At 37.8% G+C, this 12,566-nt stretch overlaps 1 protein-coding gene across 1 annotated transcript in view; it reads left to right on the top strand.

Moving 5' to 3' along the window:
• The window catches only part of MYO3B (myosin IIIB), a gene marked incomplete at both ends in the record, with an annotated part of 202,185 nt that overhangs the window by 137,728 nt on the left and 51,891 nt on the right, over positions 1–12,566 (top strand). The window contains 4 exons of the mRNA XM_082285588.1: positions 162–273; positions 1,350–1,512; positions 2,204–2,284; positions 10,986–11,106. Coding sequence (XP_082141714.1) covers positions 162–273; positions 1,350–1,512; positions 2,204–2,284; positions 10,986–11,106 — 477 coding nt within the window. The remainder of the gene's footprint in view (positions 1–161; positions 274–1,349; positions 1,513–2,203; positions 2,285–10,985; positions 11,107–12,566) is intronic.

The following is a 12,566-nucleotide window of genomic DNA, read 5'->3' as shown; positions in this document are numbered from 1 at the left end:
TTGTTTATCCTAATCATTTATATGTTCAAATATATGTTCATGACATCTGTGTCATGATTTATGGGAGAATTTGACCTATTAATTCTAGAGATAAAGCTCAGAGATAAACAGTGGAAATACATATTGATTGTCAATTCAATTCTTTCTTTGTCATTCTACAGGTATTACTACCTTGCGTTCAAGGCACACGAGACTCCCCTTGGTAGCAGAGAAAACTGTCTTGCCATTTTGGAGAAATCTAAACTAGACAACTGGATTCTTGGGAAAACCAAGGTAGAGGGTGCTAACATTTTCTCAAGGATAGTATACTTCTACAAATCATGCCTAATAGTGGTTCGAAAAGTACTATATGAATGAACAAAAGAGCAAGGAATTGGCTCCAGTTAGCTTCCCAGGTTATGGAGGTGCCCTCCCAAATCAGCTGAGTTAGTGCTGCAAGAGGAGGGGGTGCATTGGGTACCTCCCGAAAGTGCATTCAGCTTGTGGCTGCCGTGATAAGGACAGTGCATCTGTCAGTTCCTGCTGTTGCAATGACTACCTGAAGTTCCCCATGCTCTTAATAATGACATGGCCGAAATGTCACAATTTGGCCCATCCTGTGAGCCTGGTTGGTACCATTATCCATTCATGGAGTTTCAGGTAAGCTCCTTCTCGCTCTGTCAAAAGCCTTTGTTGATGGTTTAAAATGGAGTGAAGACTTCTTTAGAAAGGATGTTGCACAGTACTTTGAGTTGTTTTACATTACACAAAAGAAAACCAGCAAGAATTTTCTTGCCCAAGACCCAGATAAAATGTATGTGAGCACCTGTAGCATTTGCCTCCTGAGGGAGAATGCTTTTAGATAATGTTATGTCTAAAACCAAATTCAACCTAGGATTTGTCTTTCCACTGACAAGAAAGGTTGTCTTTCAGAATTGTTGAAAATATCCCACCGTCCAATTTGCTTTGTAAAGGGGGTTAATATGGGATTCATTTTCACAGGATCACAGAATATTCTGAATTGGAGGGGACTCACAAGGATCATCAAGTCCAACTCCTAAGTGAATAGGCCATACAGGGATTGAACCCCAACCTTGATGTTATTAGCAACATGTTCTAACCAACTAAGTTAATGTCAGGGTTAGCAATGGGATGATTATAATCAGTGGATCAAAGAAGTTCCAGAAGCACACTGAGAGCATATAGTTAATTCACAAGATTATGATATCTACAATCAAGTATTTTTCTAGTTTTTTCAGCAATGATACTCTTGAATAGGCTGCTGTAGGACTAATGAAAAGGCAGAATACAAGAGGTTATAATACTGATTGTAATACAGATTTTTTTGTTCCGTTGTTGTTCCGTTACAGGTTTTTCTGAAGTATTACCATATAGAGCAGTTAAATTTGTTCCTGCGAGAAGTTATAGGAAGGGTGGTGGTCATGCAAGCCTATATCAAGGGATGGCTCGGAGCAAGGAGGTACAAGAAAGTCAAAGATAAAAGAGAAAATAGTGCTATTACTATACAGTCAGGTAAATGCTCATATTCCCTATTTCACTGAGTGTCTTTGTATTTTCAATCACTTAAATTGCATATACATTGTTTATTCATTCATTATGGTTTATTATGAAATCTGAATGACTGGAGGTGTTTTCTCTTCAGCTCATTGATGCAGATATTACTGATTTACTTCCAAAGTGTCATCTTAGTATTTTATAATGTCTTTATTTAAATATTTTAGCATTTTGAATGTGATGCCTGTGCACAAAACGAAAATATTGTTAGGTATGTCTATAATAACATGCAGCACATAATTGAAATGCACACGTCCCTGCCCGTATATCAGAATTCCAGACATACATCATAAGATGGGCCTGAGAGGCTGATTATCAGTAATTTAGCAGGTTTCCTTGTAGTGATTTGGGGAACTGTGTGGGCAAGAATGATCACGCACCTTTGTCTTTTGGGTTAGGACATCAGTGAGCACATGGCAACAATTAAAATTTGAATGAGTGAAGTGGTGTTTGAAGTTGTGAGGATGTGAATATTGCAGTCGTGAACCCAGAGTTCAACATGTGGGTGGGTGGGGAAGAGCTATTGGGGGTGGGGGCTGAAGTAGTTATGGCAGGAGAAATGAAAGTTTCAGCACATCTCTGACTCTGTAGACTCTGTAGCACTTCCTTAAATAGATGTAATTTCCAGCACATGGTTTTGTATTTTTAGCCTGGAGAGGATATGAAGCTCGCAGGAAGTATAAGGAAATAAGGAACAGAAGAACTGATGCTGCTATACATATTCAAGCAGGTAATTAAAACAGTATTTCAGTTGCCAACACCTATTTTTCTGTGGGTGATTTTGTGTGTGTCAGTGTTTATAGCCAAAAAACCCCAAAACAGTAAAGTCCAAACAAAAACTATCAAAAACATTATTTCTGATTATTTTTGCTTCAGTGTCAAATGACATCCGTGACAGGTATCAGGCACTTTGGACCTTTTATAAACACTTCTCTGAAAGCAAAATATAATAATTAAAAGCTGTTAAGTTAATTCTTGGCTAAAACTGTGGATGGGAGACACTGGACATGCATTTCTCTGTCTTTGTGTTGAGCACTGATCATGGCAGGCTGCCAGGTTTTTGTTTTGACTGCTTGCTGGGTTTACCAGCTTTGACCAATCTTTTGACACTCTGCCAGACTCCTATGCAGCCATATCAATATGAATTTGAATAAACTTTAAAGAGATTATTGGAGGAACAGGCCCATAGGGCTTCGTAGGTCTCTAGTAGAGAGCAGAGTACCATATGGCACAGAAATCTAAGAATCAGTGCTGTGAATGCTGTGAACTCAATGGCGTTTTCAGATGCTGCCAATATGAAGCAGCCTCTGTATGATGCAGTGCAGTACACCTTCTCTGTCCAGCTCCAGGTTCAAAGACTGTGACTGATAAAAACTGAGTTGTAGAAAATGTGTTTACAGATAAACCAAGATACCACCTCTACCAGCTTCCCCTGCTACAATTCCTTAAGATTTGTCACCCCTTGTTCTGTATCTTATAGTCTGAAATCAGAATGAAAAATATCTGTTGTGATATTCTTTTACTTGTTCTGAAACCATTCCCAGTAAATTCATTCATGTTGTCTAAGTTTGCTACTCTGAAATTAAGCATCGCTGTGACTTTCAACAGAAAACAGAATACCATTCTAGTTACAGAAACGAACAGAATATCAGTAGGATCAAATAATAATTTGTAGCTTTGCATGCATACTGTTATGTAAAATCATGAAGCTCTAGGGTTAAATGCTGTATATTTTAATAAATGGAAGAAATTTTTCTCCTGTTAGCACCAAGCACTGAAGGATTGCACAAGTACTCTCTCCCATTCTTCCTCTCCTTTGTGTTGTCATTTTCGGTTGTTTTCATGATAGCACAGAGAGTAGGTCTTAACATATCCCCCTGCCACTATTTCCTGGTGTATTTGCTACCTTTAAAGGTATATACATACCTGGTCTTTGATTACAACAGCCTTTTGCTGAAGAAAGGAAACTTAACCCATGACAGTCTCACTATTATCAGCTCCTTAAGGTGAGAGTTATCTCAGGTGCAATAGGAAGCTTGTGTGTAGCATTATCACTTGGAGACTGCAGGGGACGTTCTGCCTTAGAGTTTTATCCCGACAGATTTTTACCTCTTTAGAGAAAGCTACTGATCTATTCTGCTGTTAGCACACATGGGAGAGATTCAGAGCTCTGTTGTTTCCTGACATCTTTTAGATGCTGTGTTGAGCATGGCACAGCAGAGGCAGTGGGAGTGAATTTGGACACTGTTGAGCCCTCTGGACCTAATGCTGGAGGAATGTTGTTAGTACTCTTCCCTCCAACACACACAGTGTTTTCCTTTGTAACCTGGCACTTGACTGTTACAGTGATCAGCCTGGGTGGGTAAACATTAGGACTACAGGGTTAAGGGTGACACAGTAAACCTTAGTATTAATTAGGCTGGCTATTCCTCCTGTCTTTGGTACTCTAGTAGAATGGGACTAATAATAATATAATAATACTAATAATCCTCAACGCTTTTCTGTTTACCTTTGGAAACCTATATCTAGGACTTCTTATTTGAAAATATTTCATGTGTAGGTTTTCTCTTCTCAATGTGCTAATTATTCTGTGTTTCAAATCAAAGCTTATGCTTGCTAATCATGGCCACTTTCCAGGTTTTAAAATACACTGACAGTCTTTGTGTTGTTTACATTACATTACACAGTCCAAGTGCCTAGTGACACGGAGACAAAAACTACTCTAAATCTTTCCCTTCACTGCACATCTTACAGTGTGAAGGTAGTTCAAGGCAGCTTTCTAGTAAAATGGAGTATGATCACCTTTGTATTTTTTTTTAAATCAGCCATTTCAGGCAGTGAAATAAATTGTTTGCATTCGTCACCCACATTAGGAAAACCATATAATTAAACTATATGTACTTCCCTCTCTTTTCCCTCCCCCCTGCCCCACTCAAGCAGGCCTTGGAATTTAGGAAGCATTTGGCTTACATGTTTCTACAGAACAGCACATATTGAAATTTGTTTTCCTTTCATCTCTTTCCCAATAAAAGCAGCCGCTCAGCTTATCCCTTTAGCTTCCTCAGAACTTCCTTTCAGAATTCCCGATCTATTACAGCACATTCACATACCAGAAACAAGATGCCTTTTCATGCTGTCAACCTTTTTCATCTGAAATGTAAATTAATTCTTGCTGGTACGCTTTGACAGAGATCAAAGTAGGGGTATTAACCTTATTGGGCCTTCTCCTCATCAGAATCAGTTCCAAAGACTGCAAGGGTAGTGCTAGGAGGCCAGTCTTCACTGTTATCTATGGCCCTCCTCCAGGCAGTCCTCTGTCTACAAGTCAGCATTTCAAAGGCGCTGATTTCTTTTGTAAATGACCTTATCATTACTTTAAACTGTGTGAAAAATGATTTGCCTGAATAATTCTTGCAGGATTATCTTGCTCATTTTAATTGTGGGGGGACTTCATTCAGGTTCCAGGATATTGTTTAAGTGGTTTTGACAGCAAGTGATCATAGCCTGATATAAAGGAGGAACACAGCTCCTGATTGGAAACCTCTTGACTTGTTCAGATTGTTCATTTCTTGCGAGTCAGTCTTTGAGGTAGGCTGCATTTGCATTTTAAAAATAAACAGATGCCTTTCAAATACATGAGCTGGTGGTCTGGAGATCTCTGTGGGCCCAGCAGTTCACTATCCATTGAAGAAATGTTGGAAGAAAAAACAAACTTAGAAAAGAAACAACCCTCACAATATACATGAGGATAAAATTCCTGAGTGTATTATATTACAAGAAAAAAGTCATTATTTCAGATGGGGGTAAACGCTCGCTAGGAAAGAAAGTATTAGTGAATTTAAATTAAATGGGGAAGAAAAAGCTACCCTACTTCAGCATATCTACATCTCATGCTCTCAAAAGACAGAGTTGTTATTAGACTCATGGCTAAAATGGTACACAGGGTACACAAGGTCTTTCCTCCTACTTCCAGTCACACTTTCTCAAGCTGTGAAGGTTAGAAAATGCTAATTTTTAACTCAGAGACAAATTGTAAAGGAAGATTTTGTGTTAAGTGTTTGAGTTGACAATACTTTGCACTTCTGAGTATTTCTTTGTAATTGGAATTTATAGTGTTTTGATTCACATCTACATAAGAGGAAAATATATTGTCAAAGACTTAAAAATTATTTTGCCAGATTCACAGCTGGTTTAAATCAGTGTATATCCATTGAATCATCTGGCTGAAATGTTGCTTCATTGATTTACCTCACATGAAAGTCTCATTAAATGTTTATTTGTTTTAGAATAATGAATTAATTAGAATTTAAAGCAACAGATAATACAATTATGAAAATATGTTTTCTAGTTATGATAGCATGTATTTCCATGCAATGTGACTTGTCCCAAAAGGCTTAAGGGAGGATTTAAATCTGGTTATTTTATTTGTGAACTGACGTTGCCAAAATGCCAAATGAATGGTGCATGCAATTCATTTAGATCTGAGGTGACATCACTGAATTCATTTTAATTAGGCCCACTTTAGCCATCTGGAATATACTGTGCAGCTCTGGTCAAGACTGAGTTTAACTATGCTTCCAGAGGTGAAAGGCAAATGACTAATCCATTGAGCCACCATCTCCTCCTCCAACACGTGCTCGCACACTCACCATATGTCATATTGTATTAGAAAATTCTTTATCAAGAACTCAAGATTTGGGCTCTTTTCCTTAAATAAAAAGTGATGGATGTTCAGAAGGAAGCATCCCGTTGTAAATTGCTTTCTCTCTGTAACTTCTGCTGGTGCAGTGTTGCTCACGTATCTCTGACATGTGCTTCTGGCAAAATTTACTCCATTTTAATTAAAAAAAAGAGGGACAGAGAACAGCTGCAATTTACTGGTTTACATTTATAATGAATGTAAGCTTTTAATAGAAGTGTTACATTTTGGACTTTAGCAGCAAAAATAGAATGTTTATTTCAGTAGAAGACAAGGAAGTATTTTTTGAATATTTATTCCTATATTTATTCATCTATTTGTATCACTATGTATGTGTATGTGTACATGTTCTCAGCTAATACCATTGTATAGGTCTAAGAATTACATGAGCTAAATGTTCCAAAAACTTCTAAGCACTTGATAAATATATCTAAAAGTGTAGTCTTAAAAATTTTCTTGAAAATGACGCCTAAATAGCAGATCCATTTTCCTTTTTTATTTTAGTAGTTCTCTTTCTTTTAACTACATTATCAGTGTAAAAAAATTTGAGGACATGTTTCTCCTAGTGGCAGCTGATCTGATTTATCATATTATCTTAATTTCACAGTCAGGGTAAACCAGACTAGTTTGAATAGGCTGCACAGCTTTGGTTAACTTTATTCTCCCATCTCACTGTGTTCTGTACTAGCTTAGCACATCCAGTAATTCATCTTTAGTATGTCTCTAGTAACCATGCTCATATGCAGGGAGCATTTTAGAAAAGTGAGAAGGCCTTACAGTATTAAAGCATGGGGATTTATATTCTGTCCCTGTCTCTGAGCTAAACTCTGTCAATGTTCAAATGTCTGGTTTTCTCTTCTGAATTTGAGGAGAATAAATGGAGACTGTTATTACTAGATTTGATGCTAAAATCAGGAAGGGACAATGTACAATAAAATATCTTCCTTTTCCTTGCTGATATTGCCAGAGTTTCATAGTCATATTCACCTTTTTATTTGACCAAATCTCAAGATCAGAGACTCTGATATGTGGTGGTTTCAGCACCAAGCCTGACACAGTTAAAGAAGTGTTTGGGCAATGCTCTCAGGCACATGATGTGACTCTTGGGGATGGTCCTGGGAGTTGGACTGGATGATCCTTGTTGGTCCCTTCCAAGTCAACATATTCTGTGATTCTGTGAGCTCTATGTCCAGGTGTTGATTTGCATCAGTAACACCAGACCTGATGACAGCCTTAGTGAGTCTTGCTAATAGTCACTGTTTGTTGCTAATAGTTACTGCTTGTACAAGGGAAATCATTACTTCCTTCTCATAATGCTTCTGCTGGAGAACTTAAGAGTTTTTTTCTGCTATTAAACAGGCATCACCCAATACCCATGTAGAGAGGTGAAAGAGGGGATGTGTTCATGGCACCCAGCAAAGGATGTGACTCTGTGCCTTCTACTGCTCATTAGAATTAATTTGGCATGGAATGAATAATCAGATTCATGGGCTCTAATTTCTCTCAGATGCTGTTAAGCTGCTGAATGCTCTTTTAACTAGACAAATTAAGAAAGTGATGTGCTGTTCCTAGCAAATCAACTGCCTTCTCTTAAGCAAGCATGAGCTTTCTCTTCTGAGTTGCTGTTATAAGCTATTTTAGGTGATGTTGTAGAATAAAATTGTGTCTGTGTGGTGAAAGTCTGCTTCACATGATTTTTTTTTTAATGACTGAGAATTAATCCTTCTACTGTTTTAAAACTACTTTATCTCCTTTCTTTATAGTTCTCTTATAGACCTGTGATTGTTTAGCTTTGATCTTTTTACACTGTGCTTCACAATTTGCTCTGTAATTACATACTTCCTGTGGGAATCAGAAGGAAAATGCCTGGACTTTTCCTATCTGGAATTGTGCAGTATTGTGTGTAATGTATACTGCCTTATATTTAGACCTTAAAAGTTTATAACTGCAAGATGCCGAATTTCAGACTCCCTGAGGTAAATAGATTCTTGGTTTTCTAGGTGCTGAAGCTGACAGAAAACTCTCTTCGTGTGAGAAATTATCAGTAAAAGAAGTAAAAATTCATTTCCTAATTTGTGGCACATAAAGCATTTAACACGAAGTTACTAATAGAAGTGTTAAAATTGAGTTCAGTTCCTATGTTGCTTTTCAGATCCTGTCATCTTTGGCTATGTAAAGATGAGGGTTAAAGCTACTGTTGCTGAAAAGTTTGGAATATAGACTGAATAAGGTGAAAATGAGGTGACAGCTGGTAATCATTCTTCTTCAATGATGCAGTGATTGTTCGTGGAGCAGTAGCAACATGAGTCTGCTAATTTCACACTCTTTGAGCCAAGTGCTTAGTGTCAAAACCAGCACCAGTCAGTAATGCAAATTGCTGTGATGGAGCAGCTTCCCAGCCTCTCAGACTCCCCCAGTAGAATTCTCTGCATATGCATTTCTTTTGAAACATTATAGATCCTGTTAATAAATGTTGAAAAGATGCAGTCCTACTAGTGCTTGATGAAGCTTCCAGAGACTTAAAGAAGTTTGTTTATCCTGCACTTCAGTTGTCCCACGAGTCAAAAGTAGGAAACATACAACCATTTACCTTTCAGATACAAGGTAATTTAGAAGAAAGTTAGAAACCATCTTGTGGGAAGGTTGTGTTGAAGAGGAGTTGATTTTGAAAATACCTATGATAGGGCAAAGAAGATAGGGCAAAAACTGTGTTTGTTAAATCCGATGTATCAGGTTTTTACGCAGTGAACGGGGGAAAGACCAAAATGGTTGTACTGACATTAATAAGAGTCTCTGAGAAAAAGAAAAACAATTTTTAAATATAAAATCACAGCATGTATCAGGGTTGATTTTATAGACACACACATGCAAAGAATTATTAAAAGCTGAGAAACTACTAAGGATAAAACTGAAGTTTATCTTATTAGTTCATTTGTTTCAGTGCTTCTTTATAGTAGTCCACCGACTGACTGACACTCAGCATGTTTCAGCTGCAGAGAGGTGACTGCTGGCCAGCTGTCTCTGCTGCAGATAGCAGAGTAGGATCCTTGTCTGGTCAGTTAGGGGATAGTTAAGGGTTGGAAGCTTCACATGGGACGAGAGCTTGCCTCATCTCTGCCAGACAGGCAGACTTTCCTAGTCTGATTATTAAGGGAGGAAAGTTCCTCAAGCCTCACGATACCTGAGCTCTGTATTTGGTTCAACACCTCAGCAGGTCAAACTTCTGTCATGCATTCTGTAAAGTGAATGGTTGTTTATTTTCATTACCTCTCATTAAAAGGCAATTTTTGTTGCTTCTTATCCCAGAAACCTCAGTGCTTTCATAAAAATCAGAAGTGTGAGATACAGAGGAATCTTGTCAATCTTCTGATCAATTTCTCTGTTCCTCAATTTGTTCATTATTTATCCTACCTCCTGATTTCTTTTGGTAATCTACGATGTTATCATGACCCTGATCCTACATGAGGTTGCCCTAGACCTTATTTCTGTGTCTATCCTACTTTCCATTGTAGTGTGTAAACCTGGACCCCAATGGGAGGGGCTGCTCTTCTCCTTTGGGTATTTAGTCTTCAGAATTACTCTGGTTTGTATGCATTTCATGTACTTGGAAGCTTTTCCTAGACATGAAACTTGTTTTTTCAAAAATCATATTTTCTCAGCTTAGTTCCAGTATTATTTTACATACTGTCTCACTGCTTAAACTGCAGTCCTGCTGAACTAGAAAACAGCTCCTTTCTCTCACAACCCTCAGTCTTCTTATTCAGCAACTGCTTATTGTACACTGAAACAATGGCACTGATACTGTATTTACTTTTTTCATTATTCAGTTCTTTCTCTCCATGGGTATTTCTACTTCAAATAATGCTTGAAATAAATGCTACAAAAATAAAATTTAAAATTTTGTGAGTTTAAGTGTATATTGCAACCTTTTTAGTCCTTTGTCCTAAGTGCAGTATGTATTGCTGTCTGAGGTTTGTGCTTGAGCTTTCTTAGTGCTCACAGGTGTAAAAAATTCAAGATAAAACTATGGAAATAATTATGGTATTCAGGTACCCAAACCCGAAGACAGTTGATGGAAATAAATCCATACTAATCATAATTACTAATCATAATTTTCTTTACCATTTCATTCTACTATATGCTTCCTACTTAATGTAGTATTTTTTGTGATTATTTTGTTCTGCTCTTTTTTTAGGAATGGTATAAATTCTAATCTCTCTAAATTTCTCCTGTTTTTATGAGAGGTGTTTTAAATGTTTTATTATGGTTACAGTTAATTGAAAAAATAGGAGAAGACATTAAGAATTTTTCTAGCTGTAACTGAATATATCTGGCTCCTCACCCCACTATCCCACAATAAAAGAAAGTAAAGCTTCTGAGTCTGTAAAACATGACTAGCTCAAAGGGAAGTTGTGATCAAAGAAGTTGTTTTGGGAGTGATTTTATTTTAATACATTCTGAGTTGGTTTCCTCTTTAAATTAGGCATGTTTTTGAGGCCTGTTTTCCTTGCCTGGGCTGTGGCAAGTGATCAACAGTGAGAGTTTAAGGTCCTGTAGAATTTCCAGGTGTTGGTAGCATTGCAACATTTGAGTTTCTCGTGTGAGGTGCTAAGTGTTCTTGTGCACTAATTCAGTAAAAGATGGGGACATTCAGGTCTGTGCTGCAGAGCCAGATGCCAGTCTGCATTTCAGTTTCTGCAGAGTCTTTCTGATTCATAACTATGTTTTTTAGCTTTTAGGGGATATATTGTTCGTAAAAACTACACAAGATTGAAAAACAGCACTGAGCGTGTCGCAGATGCTCAGCTTACAAGCAGCTGCTCTACTTCAGATTTTGGCTGTGAAGAAGACTGGTAAGTTGAATCCTTTGCTATCTATTCTTTAATAAACGTGGTTTCCGCCACAATAAGATCTGAAAGGAGCAGGTTTGTCATCATGATTCAGCCAGCTCTTTGAAAATCTGCTGCATTCTGAGGATGACCACCTTTAGTTAAGCAAGTTCCCCCTCCAGCTTAGTCATCTCAGTAATCTCCCAGTTAGTGGAAAGGTGCTGTTTGCTCTGGGTTGCTGTCCTGTTTTTGTGCACTTTGTGTAGGTACCCAGAATACTGTATATTGCAGACAGAATTGCAAGTGCTCATCATTTCAGAATTGAGTACAGTGCATGTTATTAAATGTCCAAGAGTAGAAAGTTACCCTTCTGTAAAGGGTAAAGCCTGTAGAGCTCCATGTAGACCAGCAATGAGACAGGGAAAAGAGCTGTCAAGAGCAGATGGACAAGTCACTGACAGAAAGCCAAGGAATGCTGTAAACCATAGTGATGCTCTCCTTTTTGAAGAGAAAAGGTATTTTATCCCTTTAAGCAATGGATTCACTCCATACAGAACTTCCCCTGACACTTCCCTGGGTATGAGAGGCAAAAAGGATCTGTTATGTCTGACTCACCAACAGTGTTCTAGGACAGGTGGCTGCATTTGCAGGACTAATCCCTTTTATTAGTTACAGTGATGGAGAGTTATGAGATCTCTCCTGCTGAAACCATTATGGAGAAGTTAATGATTATTTCTTTTTCCATGTATGCTCATAGCATTGGGTTTTGTTAACTTCCATGCTAACTCTGCTACATGCTCTAGAGCATTATTATAGGACTTCGTTCAGGTGTAACCACCTACATTCTTGCAGGTTAATAGTGCTCCAGAATATTTTCCTTGAATCAAGTATTCTATTTCAGCAAAAAAAAGGTTCAGGCCATTGGACAAGGACTAAATAAATAAGTAAATAAATGGTTTTGGTGATGATTTTCAGGGTAAAAAGCAAGCCCACTGCATTTTACCATCATAGATCTGATTTGGGGTTGCTTGACTGCTCACTGGGGAATGAGAATCCTAATTTATGATTCCCTTCATGTGCATGCAACGCCTTGTTTCTTCAGTCTTTAAGGGGTGGATATCTTGTGATCGCATTAAGACTATTGGTGATCATGTGTTCATTTGTTCTCCAGTCTGCAGTGATGGTTGAAAGCAAGAGCTAGTAAGATCTCTACTGTCAGTTTTCTTTGGCATCCAGAATTATAATTACTTACAATGTAAATAGACTTTTGCATCTGGACTTATTTGGAGGCACAGAGCCTCTTTAAACTTTTTTGGTCATTTATTTCATATATAGGAATGGTTTTCTTCCATTTTTGCATTGAACTGTCTCTGGAATTCTTTGTTCCTCACCAAACAAATATATTTGGATTTGGTACAACTTGGCCTAATTGTACATCTCTTGAGGCTCACAAAAATTTTATGGTTCGGTTACTGTTGAGCTGA

The sequence above is a fragment of the Coloeus monedula genome, assembly GCF_965178545.1.
Source record: "Coloeus monedula genome assembly, chromosome: 7".
NCBI classification, from domain to species: Eukaryota; Metazoa; Chordata; class Aves; order Passeriformes; family Corvidae; genus Coloeus; species Coloeus monedula.
The sequence above is the reverse complement of the archived record's forward strand: the minus strand, read 5'-3'. Positions and strand labels throughout refer to the sequence as shown.